At 33.6% G+C, this 15,738-nt stretch overlaps 1 protein-coding gene across 1 annotated transcript in view; it reads right to left on the reverse strand.

Moving 5' to 3' along the window:
• Positions 1–1,041: 1,041 nt before the first annotated feature.
• LOC132745249 (WASH complex subunit 4-like) overlaps positions 1,042–15,738 on the reverse strand; it is a 73,879-nt gene continuing 59,182 nt past the window's right edge. Inside the window, 6 exon segments of the mRNA XM_060734113.1 lie at positions 1,042–3,809; positions 7,244–7,340; positions 8,614–8,715; positions 11,355–11,449; positions 13,748–13,844; positions 14,654–14,737. Coding sequence (XP_060590096.1) covers positions 3,688–3,809; positions 7,244–7,340; positions 8,614–8,715; positions 11,355–11,449; positions 13,748–13,844; positions 14,654–14,737 — 597 coding nt within the window. The 3' untranslated portion in view covers positions 1,042–3,687.

Here is a 15,738-nt window from a genome sequence, read left to right on the forward strand (position 1 = left end):
TCAAGCTAAAATAAAAAAGTTTAAACCATTGATGAGTAGAGGTCATGAAACAGATTTACAGTGGGCATAGGTTCAAACCTTATTGGGGACAATCTTTTTTCTTCTTCAATTTTTGTACTTTGTTCTTTTTATCTGGTCAGACTGGTTTTGCATTAAAATTAAATCTTAATTGGTTTCCTAGCAGTTTCCGGCCACAAATCGCACTTTTTAACAAATAAAAACAGAGGGGTACAAAACTTTGACAGGACAAAGTTAGGTACCTGTCCAGCATTGCCATGTGTTTAATGTTACACTTTCATTTTTTTTTTAATTTGAATATAGGCCTGAAATGTACTGCCTTTTTCACCTTTATTAAAAAATTCATAGCAGTTTTCCGGACCTTTTTTATTTTGAATATAATTCAGTACCATAAAGCAATATTAAGATGATTTTATCAGACAAACAGAACTTCCCAACCTTTTCCGTGTCGTCTGCAAAAATATTTTCCGAAGTATTGATTTACCTAAAATGGGGTCTTAGTTATTGCGCATGGATATTCAAACTAGAATTCCCCAGGTGTTGCTTATTTTTGAATGTTGCAAGTTCTCTTATGTAACTTTTAATAACAGGCAAAACTTCAAAACACTATTTTAAATGCTGTTTAGAATAGAAAACAAATGTTTCTCTGATTGATAAAGTAATGTGGATGCCTTACTAGTAAAAATAGACTGTACTAGACAAAAATGATAAACGGCAGGAAAACTGCTAGGGGACGGAAACTGCTAGGAAACCAGTAATTAAGAAAGATTTCAATTTTGTATATACTTTTTAGTGTAAAATGAGTGAAAATATGGTAGATTTAAGAGCACTTTTAAAATATTGTCAAATATACATCTAAAACCTTAAAGGGTTGTTGTGTCCCAGTATGAAGGCAATCAAAAATATAAAAAATATAACCAACATTATAGTTTTCAGACGGCAACATCAACATGACTATAGCCATAGATGATTTCTGAAATTGGTGTCTAGTAAACCTGAGCCTTTACAATTCATAAACAAGCCTTTTTGTTCAGTTTCATTTTTTTACAATGATTTATTCAATAATAGCATTTGTTTACATATATTTTAGTGCAGTACATGTGTTTAACATATATAATTATATTATCTTCTTTACTTTATGATATATAGAATTGACAACAAACTTAATCATTATTTTATGTCAGTAATAACAGATTTATGAAGCTCATTATGTTGTGCATATACCAAATGAAATTAAAGGAATAGCCTTTGTATAATTAAATTATCTTTAACTATGCAAATAAAAATAACAAGAAAGTTCATTGAATTGATATTCCAAGCCATACCAAAAAACCACTACACAAAAAGCTGTAAGTAATTGGAAGTATATAATAGAAGTGAAAAATAATTTGGTAGCTTTACTTATAATGACACAATCCCCATGATATTAAAAAGCGTCAAATCAAAATAACATATAAGACATAAGTAAATGACATCCTTTTGAGATAGTACATGTATTACAAGAATTACCACCAAAAATGTATCATTATGAAATTGTGTAATGTCATTTACTAAAAATTACAATTATAGGATGAAAGTGTAGTGAAGCAAGCAAATTTATACACTGAATTCAATTAGACCAGGAATTTATCTTTAACATAATTTAATAATTAACTTTTTACTTAACTTTTATTTGTATAGATACTGAGAAATATACCTGTATAAACAAGAACTGGATGATGCTCCCCGAATAGGATTTGGACACAGAAAAGTAAACCTCTTGTAGTTTCAGAGTTATGTCCTAGACAAAGTTCAAAGTGAAATAATTCCAAACCTAGGCAAAACAGAGTTACTGTTCTTTGCACTGCTCATCGACCCAATGATATCGATTCACATACAAAGTTTCATGTTGATACCTCTTGTTGTTACAAAGTTATGTCCGGACAAAGCGGCAACTATATGCTCACCCTTCAGGGAGCAGGATAAATTAAAGCTCATACAAGAAAATTAAATAGAATCTCTTTAAAGATACTAAAAATTTAAAACATTGCAGTCCTACAGTATAGTTACATTTATGTTCTTTTTTTAAAAATTGTGTAATACAAAATATTATAAAAGGGAAGTAACAGGTGCATTCTACTTTCTGGACAGAAATTTTTGCATCTTAAAAAAAAACTTGTAAATTATTATGATCTTTAAGATTTACTATGCCTTCATCTATATACATTAAAGCCAATTTTGATTACAATAAAACCATGATGTTCAATCCCGGACATTAAATGGACTTTTTTCTTGTAAGCATAACTTAGGACCATAATTTAATAATATAAATGTACCTCGATTGTACTAAATATGTTGATCATTTCCTTATACACATGATAAGACATATTAAAATCTAGCACATCAGTGTAAAAAAACTTATCTTTTACAAAATTTCTATTTTAAATTTTTTAAAAGGTTATATGTTTCAATTTTTTCTAACTTCTTTTCAAAAAGAATGTTTTTATAGCTGGACAATAAGATTACATAAAAATGTAAAATTTCTGGCTGCAAAGAATTTTTAATTCTTACCGGGACATAAATCCTCTCCGGGACAGACACCTTATTTCCGGGACTTTCCCGGACGTCCGGGAGGTTATGGCATGTATGGCATTTGATGATCATTTACTTCCCATCAGATACATACATGCTGAGTTTTATTACAATAAAATAAATGACTTTTGTAAAATTTGGTCTTTTTTTAAAAAATAATTATGGGTCATAACTCAAAAATGCCTGTTTAGATCTTTTAAATATTAAAGCATTATTTTCTTTCTATTATATACCTCCTTGCTGTGTTTCATTCCAATGTAATGATTTTTTTATATATGGCTCAAATTGGCAGTTTTCCATGCTAGCCCCTGACTATAAAGGCCCTACATGATGGGGATCAATTAATATTGATTAATATGAATGATTGGCAGATACATGGTTAAAATCTAGGATGACTGATATTAAAGTTCAATTCTGTACCTGTACAGTTTCAATTTGTTTCAGAAGAACAATGATGTTGTTAAAGGTTTTATAGCTTTAGTGGCCATCTTGTTCAGCTGACTGGAACTGTTTAAGTAATATTTTCAGAGGACCACTGAGAATGATGTTCTAGTGCATGTTAAAAACTTTTATTATTGTTTATATATCAATTTTCATTACACTTACTATACACAAAATGTTACAATAAATATTACATTATACATGTGTTCTATCTACAATCTAAAAACATTGCTGAATACTGTTTACCATACTGTTAGTATTGAGTGACATTCAACAGACCATTACACATCAGTTTAAAAAAAATATGAGTCTTGTACTCTATCAGGATGATCATCAAGGCTATGAATCAAATGATTCTCCAGTTATCTAGTGAAAATGAACTATTCTTCCAACTGTCATTTGCAAAACATTTACAATCGAGCGAAAAAGTAACTTAACTATTTATCATGCTAGAGACCAAATTTCTAGCAATATTGCACATGAACATGAAAGAAGTCCTCCTCAATGTTGCAATAAATTTTGCTTTTAAATATTCAAAATAATGTTTTCAACAGTTCATCATAAAGCAATGAAAGTAAAAACTTGGCTGTAAAATCATAACGAGACACAAAGAAAGTCTATGTTTGTCCTATAAAGTTGAAGGTTGAATTCTCATCCCTAAAATGGTGGAGGGGGAGGGGGTGGTGGGGGTGGTGGAGGGGCGCCATCTTGTGTTGGTTGTGGTTCAGGAGCAACAGGTGCTGACCCATCAGTAGCTTGAGCACTTGGGCTTGAACCATCTGTAAAAAAAAAAGAAAATAATGATTAAGTAATCAACTACAAAGTCTCCTTATTGGTTTATTTAAAGAGAATTAATATAAAGAAACTGTAAACAAATTACAGTGGAACCTGTCTAATCCGAACTCGTCCAGACCAGAAGAAAAGTTCGGATTAGAAAGGTTTCCGAATTAGACATTTTTTTACATGTTTGTTCATGTTATTGGCAGAATAGTCTAAAGAAGGAAAATGGGAATGCATTTGAAATTGCAATATAAATATTTCATTTTTGCAATCTCTTATCGTTCATTTTAATTAATGTGAATACAAAAATAAATAAAGAAAAATAAATAAATAAGCAAAAATGTTATGTCCTCAAGGGTTTATGTCCTCAAGGGTAAGTTAACCTACAATGTTAAACAGGAGGCTGAGATATGATAATATATTCATACCAGCATTCGTCAATCGTTAACGCTTATCCGATTCAGCTATTATCGGAATTCACTGACAGTTTCCATTAATTTCCAATACTTAATCTAGTGTCATTAAATTCATTACAAAAGATTAATAAAGTTTCCTTTTAAAAGGAAAGGCTTGCACAGTTGTGCCTTCATCCCAACATATTTAGTTGTTTTCATTTTTGTAAAAACGAATATTTTTGTCAAAACGATTTGAAATCTATTCTCTATTGTATAAAACTAATAAAGAAAATAATCAATCGTAAAAATACTAACGTGGAGATCTATCTATCATACTGAAAGGAAACAAGTGTGCACATTTCATTTCCACTTCGTTACGTGGTACCAATTAATAAGCTAGCATGTTCACAGATACGATGCGCTATCTATAGATCATCACGTGGTAAGGTTAATGATATGCATGGGCTATTTTTAGATTACCTCACCAAGTTCAGTAGATCTAAATATAACTCGATCATGCACTAATATTCTGTGTGATTTGGACCACCCTTTGAAGACGGAATACTACTACAGTCAACATCCTCAATTGTATAAAACTAATACAGACAAAAAACAATTATAAAAGAAACTAACTTTTGCGTCTTGAAAAAGAATTGAAACGGAACAATTTCGTTTATAATTTATTACGGTTTAAATCAATAAATCAAGTAAAAATACGAATCCTATTTATATAAACAAACTGGGATTACCAAAGTAACTAAAATAGCTTAGATTTCCGTAATATTACTTCGTCTGATTCCGCAGTATGACGGAATCGCCCGAATTGTCACAATTGCAATCGGAACTACATCGGCTATTATCATTAATCCGAAGAGTGACGGAAAAGGCCGAAAAGTTGCGATTGGCACGATTGCAGCTGGTTTCCCGTTCAATCATGCACTTACAAATGTAAGCAGAAAACCACCTAACCGGAACAAGTTTTCCAAATGAAATGGCTTGCAGCCGTGGCTGCAAGCCAAAAAGATATTTCAATTGCATTATATCAAAATATTTATTGAAGGTGAGCAATTATAGTAGATATCGAGGCAAGCTAAGTGTGATTTTCACACCTTCGCAGATCATACGTTTCACCCATTAATCAAGTGAAATTACTCTTATCAGTTTGTAGTATTTTTACACCTGCAAGATGTCCGATTATTTGTTATCTTGAATGTAGGTGTGATATTTAGCAAAATCAGTTTAGATCCGAGAGTGAAATAATAACAAAAAAAAATCGTCCAGAATTCGAAGTAGACAGGTTCCGGATCCGAAAGGTTTTTTACTATTGAAATAGAACAAATAAAGTCAGGACCGGACACTTCGTTCGGAAAGAAAGGCTTCCGGATTAGAAGGGTTCGGATTAGCAAGGTATAAATTTTCAAATATTTGACCTTGAATGTCATCCTTGACCGTCAGCAGGCAAGACTAAGGCATGGGTTCTGCATATTGCCTTGTTAAGGTGAACATTTGAGTCAAGTTAGAACAAAAATCCTTCAAAAGGTACAGCATTTTGTAGTGAACACATAATTGTATATTTGACCTTCAAGTTGACCTTAACTCTGAACCAGCACAGTTCTGCACATTGTCTTGTTAAGGTGACCATTTGAGCAAAGTTTTACAAAAATTTCACTCCATTTTAAGTGCACTGGGTGGTACATTTTATCTTGTGACATATACTTGGAAAAGATGTATTAGCGTATCTGGAATACAAATTCAAATTCATAGTTGATCTTAAACAATCAGTTAGATCTTCTGATGCATTTTCATGCAACTAAATGTGAAGTATTATATCATTTGATTTTAATAAGACTGATTCAAAGTAATACTTATTACACAGGGGGGGGGGGGGGGGGTTTCACCTTATATAACAGAGGCCTATCAGAGGAAGGTTTCTTCCCAATAGAAATTTTCTTGAAAATCAAGCACCTACAAATTATCAATTATCATAACAACTTTATTTTGGACAAATTCCCAGGATATTTTGGCTGAAATTGTTACCTCTAGAGTGCTAACAAGGTTTTTCCATAGTTTGGCTCTGTGACCTTGTTTCTAGTTGACCAAATTTCAAACTTGAGCTATAATTTATGAAAACAACCTTTTTGATAAAATTCTAGGATATTTGGGCTAAAAATGTTACCTCCTGTTAACAAGGTTCTGAGACTTATTTTTATACCCTATTTTTGTGCCATTCAATACAGTTTTTTTTAATCCCAGATGTCCAAAGATGGCCAATATTCAAACTCGCCTGAAAGGAGTTTCCACTTTGACTGATAGTTTATGTGGTTTCCTTTAAAAAAAAAGAAAAAAAAGATAATGGAGAAAATGAAGGACATAAACTATTGAATGTTGACCCGGACAAAATGAAGGACATAAACTATTGAATGTTGACCCGGACAAAATGAAGGACATAAACTATTGAATGTTGACCCGGACAAAATGAAGGACATAAACTATTGAATGTTGACCCGTACAAAATGAAGGACATAAACTATTGAATGTTTACCCGGACATACAGAGATACGCTATCCCTGTACCAAACACATTATTATTATATACCACATTTCTATAGCACTCTTTTCATAAATAGTAAATGTTCAAGAGTGCTTTTCATAAATCTGATAAAACATAATCAAATATATGACATATTAAGGTACAATATTAATTAAGTAAACCTATTAAACAATAATGATTATCGAAAACCTATTAAGGATGGTAAGAAATACAGACACATTTAGTTTAAAATCAAGACTCAATTTAACACATGACCATCTTCAACATCAAATCTTACATCTGTAGGCCAAAGCATTCTTTAGGTCATAAAAGCAAACAGAGTGTACTGCCAATAAATCAGGTATGCAAATCTTACAGACAAGCAGAATATACTTTCAGTGAAATGTGTATGTCTTTTTTTTGCACGCAGCAAAATCATTTTTAAAAAATAGTGTATGAGTCAACAAATTAAATGATGTAAATTACGCATGAAATACTGCTCCAAATACCTTTGTCTTTTTCTTCTTTTTCCTCCTCTGCTGCTGTCATATCAGCTCGGAAAAATATCCTTGCACTGCTCAGTGAGTAGAATAACAAGTCAAACTCCTAAAATCATATCAATAACACATACATTATCAAACTTATCAAATCTCATACATATATATAAAAAAGATTTATATCAAGAACAGAAACTTGCCATATTGACCATATTCTTATTTTGAAAGGCTACTCAATAGATTCTTGTTTACCAATTTATTTTGAAATCCCATCAAGCAATCACAACCAGGGTCTTCATAAAACATTGCTATATATCCAGTTTGATTACAATACAATGTATCTTATTTCTATTGTCTGGAAGCCATTTATCTATTTTTAGTAACAGTGACCTTGACCTTGATTCCAGGGGGTCCAAAAGCAATCCCAACCCGGGTCTTCAAATAAGCTTTCTGTAAACCGAGTTTGATTACAATATCTCATTCCTAACTCTAACTATTGTCCGGAAACCATTTTTCTATTTTTAGTAATGGTGACCTTGACATTGACCACATCATTCCATCAACCTGGTTCTTCATTGCAGCTTGCTATATACCAAGTTTGATTACAATATCTCATTTTTAACTCTAGTTATTGTCCTGAACCATTTTTCTATTTTCAGTGACCTTTACCCCTAGGGGTCCAAAAGCAATACCAACAGGGGTTTTTACATAATGTTGCTATATACCAAGTTTGATTATTATTTCTTGCATAGCAGACTGGCTTTTCCATGAGCTTTACCCATGCCGGAAATTTCATCTGGCATGGGTGGCGCCAGTTGAGTCGCATGCCATACAACGTCATTTTAGCACACTTTATGAATGAACAGCGTTAAAATGACATCATTTTAGAAGGGAAATATGTGCTTAGGATAACGTCATTTCGCCGTTGTTATTTAAGTTGTAAATTCATACGCTATTGTAAGAAAATAGTTATGGATGAAATGACTTTAATTTCCATGAACATATATCATATTGAGGTAAACCATTTTAAATATAAAATAATATAGCAGAATATGCAAGAAAAAATATCTGACATATGTTTGCGGTTCGGATTGGAATATCTGTCCCTTGAGAAGCCGCCCATGGGCTGGTCCCCTCGGGAAGGATAATTCCGGTCCGAACTGCAACATATGACAGATATTATTAAACTTATTCCAAACTAAAATTAGTTATCGTCCATAACCCATGAAGTGGAAGAATGACTGACAGACCAACTGACCGGCCGACAAGCTGACTTCTATATATACGCTAAACTTTGTTTGTGGGGGTAAAATTAATTCTTCGAAAAAGTAGACCTTCTATCAAAAGGCCCATCTTCTGTAGATAATTATTCATAAACTGACCATGAGGAACACATCCAGACGTTTCTGTGTCAATGACATGGTTTGTTGTAGCTTCTCATCAGATCTGCTTGATGCACCTTGCTGTTGCTTCTGAAGAGTTTCCTGTATATAAAATACTTATGGTTAGTTAAAGTTCTTTCAAAATCTCATTCAAAAAACTATTTTTTATTAAATTGGAGACAATGAAGATAGGGAGTATTTTACATATCAAGTAACAGGGGCGTTAATTGAACATGCACAATTAAGTAAGATGCAGTATCATGTTAATGCACTGTTGATTGAAAAACATATCCCTGGCAGTCGGATTCTATTTTGAAATAATATAGAAGTAAGTAAGATTATTATAACTAGAGCTATCACTTAAGATGATTCATACCCCCACCCACCACCTGAACTTTCTGAAAAATAAGTGGTCTTAACCTTTTCCCTCATATAAATGTGTTTTAACAGCTTTTTGTCCCCCCCCCCTTTTTTGAGGCCTCAAACAGTGAAAAAATGGCCTATTTAGGCCCCAAACACTGTTTTTCGTTTGAGAAATGCTGTTAAAAAAAGTGACCACTTTTTCGGCGCCGCCCCTGTTAAAATGTTACATCAGGGGGTTGCCAGAAGGGGGATGTGACCCCTTCTGTTTGGGGGGTTTGAAGGGGGGCGGTAGTCCCCCTCATTGCCAAGAAAATTTTCGTGCAAAATAGTGATTTTTGGCAATTTTGAGACGTCCACCCGTTGCCATGGTACGAGAAATTTAGGATTGAGCATGCTGTAACAGAGGTTATCATCTAGTCAACATTTGTGCCAAGTTTAATCAGTATTGAAGCATTTTTCATAGTTTCATAGCAGTTTGAACTTGTTACAGGACACTTTTCAATGAAAACGGCCATTTTTCGCAATATGCTCATGGGGTAAAAGGTTTAACACAACCTATATTTTATGATGTTTCATCTGTGTAACAAAATTTATTACATTTAATTGCCTTATTTAAAGAGTATGATTATCTTTTAAACATTATCTTTGTAAAAAAATGTATGAAAATAATTTTTCTATTTTTAGTAATAGTGACCTTGACCTTTAACATAGGACTCCAACAGCAATCTCACGCTAGGTCTCTTCAAAAACTTGCTTTATGCCAAATTAAATTACAAGACATCATTCGTCACTCCGAGTTATCTTCCAGAAACCATTTAACACTTGACCTCTAGGTGTGACCTTGGGGGTAGCAACCTAATTATTGAGCTCTGCACATTGTCTCACAATGGTGACCACTTGTGCCAAGTTATTTAAAAAAATTTTCAGCAGTTTAAAATTTATGGAGCGAAAACAAAATGTAGGCTTTTTTACCACCTTTAAGTGTGACCTTGACCTTGGGGGTAGCAACCAAATAATTGCGCTCCACACATCATCTCATCTCAATGGTGATTACTTGTCAGAATATCATTCAATTTTTTTTTTCAGTGGTTTAAAAATTATAGAGTGGACATGAAATGTACACTTTTTACACTTGACCTTTAAGTGTGACCTTGACTCTAGGGGTAGCAAACGTATTATGGCGCTCTGCATTTCGTCTTATAATGGTCATCACTTGTCCCAAATTATCTAAAAAAAAATTTCAGTTTTCAAATTTATGGAGCGGACACAAAATGTAGACATTTGAACACCTGACCTTTAAGTGTGACCTTGACCTTGGGGGTAGCTTACAGTTACCTACTGTTCCAATAGTGTCCCAAGTATCTTTATGTTTGTACTGACAACAGACAGACGGACTGGCGACAGAGGCCCTTCCTATAATCCCCTCCCCGCTATGCGGAAGAAGAGTAAAAATAAAGTTTAAAGTTTTCCCTTCCTTTTTAACTTCAAAAGGGAGGCTATTCACACTTGTTGTTTTGTCCAAGTATGAAGTTCAATTTGACTTCTGAAAATGTGCACATGGTCCAAATTTCATAGCTGTACATCAAAGGACAAGAAAGTAGGTCACTGCGTCAAATTATCTAGGTAAGTTGATATCAAAGTTCAACTGTGCACATAGGGATAATTTTTAAAGATTTTTTAAGAATTTACCACAAACAAATAAAGAAAACAAACAATGCCATTTGGTATGGCCAATTTTAATCCCAAGGCTGTTGTTTGAAAATGCTTCATGATGTTTCATGCCAATTATCTAAGCTCTAACCTATATGGCTTCAGAGGAGATGTTTTTTTTAAAGAATTTTACTGTAAACAAATAAGGAAGTTCATGAACCCTTGGGCGTGGCCGATTTTGATCCGAGGGCTTTTACTTGAACAAGCTTGGTAGAGGTCCATTTCATGATGTTTCATGCCAAATATCTAAGCTTTAACGATTATAGTTTTAAACAAGATGATGTTTAAAGACTTTTCTTTTGCCTGCATGAATGAGTTGGTTTTTTTTTTAACAACTTAACACCCAAGGATCATTCCTAGTAAAAGTGTTGATATTACTGACCTTGTGTCATTAGGAGATGCTGTAATATGAATATAATCTGGAATATAAAGTGATATAAAAGAAACAAGCAAAGTTAACTATCTAAAGGTAACTTAAAAATGCATTGAAACTCGAGTGTGGATGGATCCTGGGTGATGAGTGGATGACAATAGCTCAACTTTTGCATGTTATTCTCTGGTAAGCTAATATCCAAAGGAAATGACTTTAATACATTTAAAATAGAGTACCTAGCTACTATTACAGTTTAAAAGGTACAGAAATATTAATGCAATAAGAACATGTATACCTTTTCCTTGGCATATCTATCTCTCACAGACTGGAACCAATGTAGAGAGTCAAACTCATGGTACTGGTCCAATAACTTCAATATATATGCAAGACCTAAAATTTACATAAAGTACCAAAATCAGTTACATACAATCAAGCCTTTATACAAAAAAACCTTTCTGGTAGTAAACAAGGAACAGTCACAGACTGCCAAATCTCCCTCCAATCAGGAGAAAAGTTGAAAAAAGAAGACAGTCCAATTGCACACAGTAACAGCAAAGGGCAATAGCCTGAATATGAGCAAAAAATGTAAAGTCTTATATTAAAATCAAGTCATCAAGGTACGTATTTCAGTGTAACTTTTACCTATCATTGCAGAGTACTGTATAAGTAATAGAAAGAGCACCGAAACACGAGGCTATCTGATTTGTACGAGGGGGTGTAGCCCCCAAGTATAAATCAGATTGCCGAGTGTTTTGGTGTTCTTTCTCTTTTGTATCATAGTCAAACATAAAAACACGTTCCCTGTTGTCACGATTTTAAACCCCGGGAAAAAGTTACCAATGAACGAGCATCTGAATATGATATTTCTGTTGCTTTTCCTTTCTCTGCCGTCACAATATGTAAACCCCAGCAAAAATGAGCCAATCAACGGGCATGATCTGGAGTGCGGGTAACTGATACCTGCACTCCAGTTACCGCACTGTGCATGTATATGTATACGATTTAACTCTGACACTTTTTCAACAGAAAGGTCCCCAAACTGTGATACAAGTGGTTAATTTTGCGACATGGAAAAATTTGTGATTTTTGCGAAATTATTCACGAATATTTGATTGCGTAAAAATTATTTCTGTTTAGGCAAACTTTCTTTTATCATTTGAACACACGTTTTCATACAGCAACTTACATGAATAAGTTTTACCCTTCATGTAATGAGATTCATTTTTCATGTCCTTTATCAAACTAACAATGGAGTTTTCAAACAATTATATAAATAATAAAGGTATTAAACAACTGAATAGAATACAATAGCGGCATATTTTTAACATGTACCTGCTTAATAATTGATATCACCAAAAACAGTATTCAGTTCAAGAAATCCTATTTTCACAAACATTTCTGCATGCAAAAAGTCCACTTTTTGACATTCGCAATATTTTTGTGACGCATAAATATTCACTTATACAGTAAATAGATTTTTGAATCTAGATATATGCCATAAAGAAGAAAATGCATGTAACAATTTTAAATAGTCTATGCTGTAGGGTCATTGAATGTGAGTCTGATTTTATTTTAGACAAAGAAATTTCAGCCAGTGAATATGATACTACACCTAGTCATAACTGTGCATGCATAAATCTTATTGACTCAGTGAATATAATTCGCGCAGTTAATTTTCTTTGCTGTTTGGTCAATGAATATAAGGCTGATTTCATTTTTAGATTGGGAAAATCCATTTCAGCCAGTGAATATGATACTGCACCCAGTGAATAAGATTTTATGATTTGTGTTGTTGACTATTGTTTGAACCAATGAGAATGCAGCTATTTTTAGATCTTCTAATAATTCAAGTTACTAACTTATATTTTAAATGAGCTCCACATAAGTCAAAAAGACTAAAAACAGAAAATCTTACATAGTTCATTGGAGCACTTAATACTGAATAATATGCAGCAGATAATAAAGAAATATGCTGAGAACTAAACTGAAATTGGTATCTAGGTGTGATTTTAGCCAGATTTGATTCAAAAGGGTTTAAATACTTTTCAAAACATTTTAGCTCATTTTGCACCACATAAATGACTATTCTGGAAAACAGGAGTGAGCAAATAATCTGAAATTTTTCCACACAAAGATAGCCCAAAATCAAATGAATCCTAAGTGAAGTCTCCATACACACTTGTTTTATATGAAGTTTGATTAAAACATCTAATTTCTAGCTCTAATAATCAACCAAAAACCATTTTTCTATTTTCAGAAACAGGAAGCCCTAGTGGACCTTAAAGCATTCCCACACAAGGTCCAAATATAAGCCCCATATTATTAATATCTAAATTATAATATGCCACACTCTTAACTCTAGTTATCGGGCAAAAACCATTTTTCTATTTTTAGTGAGAGTGGCCCTGACCTTGACCATAAGGAGCCCAAAATAATCCCAAACTTGTGATAATTCATTCCTAACACAATTTTAAGTAACAGTGATATCGACTACAATATGTCACTCTTTACCTTATCATTGACTGGAAACCATTTTTCTATGTTAATCAACAGTTTCCTTAACCCTAGGGTGTTATTGACTGGAAACCACCTGTTTGAAGCCAGCTTATTTGTCCGTCATTCACCAATCTAATAAACAATAACACTTTAAAATTGAAAACTTTATTAATAAATCTGGAGGTTTCATACCCATAGCAAAACCATCATCAGTAAAGGCAGCTCCTACTTTGTTCTTTCTACTCATCTTCTCCTTACAACTTATTGAGTGTTCTACGAAATTCACAGTCTGAATAAAAAAATAATAAATCAAGATGTACATAGACAGTTCCTGTTTCTTTCATGAGAACATTGGTTGTGTATCTCTGAGGGAAAAAATTGTTTTATATTCTCACAATCAAAATATCCTCCTAATCTATGCAGTTTTTATGAAAGACATATGCCGTAGAGCTGACTTTACAGCATAACTAGTCCAAGAAAACCTCTGATACCACTTTGTTCACAGGCAAAATTGGGCAGTAGTAGAACAACACACCTTCCATAAGCTAGCTGAATAGCTTCTTTACATGAAAATATTCAATGTCTCTCGTGAAGCTCAAACCCACAATGGTGACAGGCTAGTCACCGAACGGTTATTCCTGTGAAATTAAAGCATGTGGTAAAGAAAAAGGTTGTTAAAAGTGCACAACAAATTTTGCAAAAATGTCATGCTTTCACATAAGCTAACCTCTGAGCATTTAAAAGCTATAACTCCAAACATAAACAAGAGGGCAATGATGGCCATGAATCATTCATTGGGGCGGCGTCACATTGCAATTATTCCTGTCAGAGTTTTGTTAAAATTGGTTGTAGAGTGGTTTAGAGAAGAAGCAAACAAAGATGGACTGACTGACAACACAGCATCAAACCAGTATACCCCTATTGCAACTTGCTGTACTAGGAGTAAAAATACTATTTTAAAAAGACACCCTCTGTTAAATTACAAAGACACACCAGATCTCTCTACTTCATATGAGAAGAACCTGCTTTTCAAATACATGTACATACTTCATCATGGTTTTCTTTTCAATTTATAATGGTACATAACTATACACTTACAAGTGGTGGCAGGATAACAAAGAAATTTCTAAGATGCATATTTTTGGGATTTCTGAACTCTGGAGAAAATACGTCTACCAACATCTGAAATGTAAAACAAGAGTTGTACAATCACTGTTTGCCTGACTTAAATTTGCTGGCTCATTGTATTTACATTAACAGGGCAAAACACATTTTTTAAACAAGGGCCATAACTCTAAATTTAAGGGACTTCTGGTGTGTAATTCATCAAGTGTGGGTACCCTTCCAGAATATTAAGGGACTTCTGGTGTGTAATTCATCAAGTTTGGGTGACCATTCCAGAATATTAAGGGACTGCTGGTGTGTAATTCATCAAGTGTGGGTGACCATTCCAGAATATTAAGGGATTTCTGGTGTGTTATTCATCAAGTGTGGGTGACCATTCCAGAATATTAAGGAACTGCTGGTGTGTAATTCATCAAGTGTGGGTGACCATTCCAGAATATTAAGGGACTTCTGGTGTGTAATTCATCAAGTGTGGGTGACCATTTCAGAATATTAAGGGACTTCTGGTGTGTAACTCATCAAGTGTGGGTGACCATTCCAGAATATTAAGGGGCTTCTGGGTGTGTAATTCATCAAGTGTGGGTGACCATTCCAGAATATTAAGGGACTGCTGGTGTGTAATTCATCAAGTGTGGGTGACCATTCCAGAATATTAAGGAACTGCTGGTGTGTAATTCATCAAGTGTGGGTGACCATTCCAGAATATTAAGGGACTTCTGGTGTGTAATTCATCAAGTGTGGGTGACCATTCCAGAATATGAAGGGACTTCTAGTGTGTAATTCATCAAGTGTGGGTGACCATTCTAGAAACATATATACCATTGAGGCATGCTGTAATTCTGCAGCTGGTAAAGATATAAAGTTTTGAAACAAAATGAAAACATGGTAATTCTATTTTGCATTTCTGTTTTTGTTTTTTGTTTGGGTGAACATATTTGGTTAGGGACACATTTTTCTCCTACCACTGTTCTTATAATTGAAGTGTATATTTAGTTACACATCTGCTACATAAAAAGCCCTAACGTGTGTATGAAGGGTATGAATAAAAACATGATTCT

The sequence above is a fragment of the Ruditapes philippinarum genome, unplaced genomic scaffold, assembly GCF_026571515.1.
Source record: "Ruditapes philippinarum isolate M1 unplaced genomic scaffold, ASM2657151v2 ctg8_1_1_1_1, whole genome shotgun sequence".
Classification (NCBI taxonomy): Eukaryota; Metazoa; Mollusca; class Bivalvia; order Venerida; family Veneridae; genus Ruditapes; species Ruditapes philippinarum.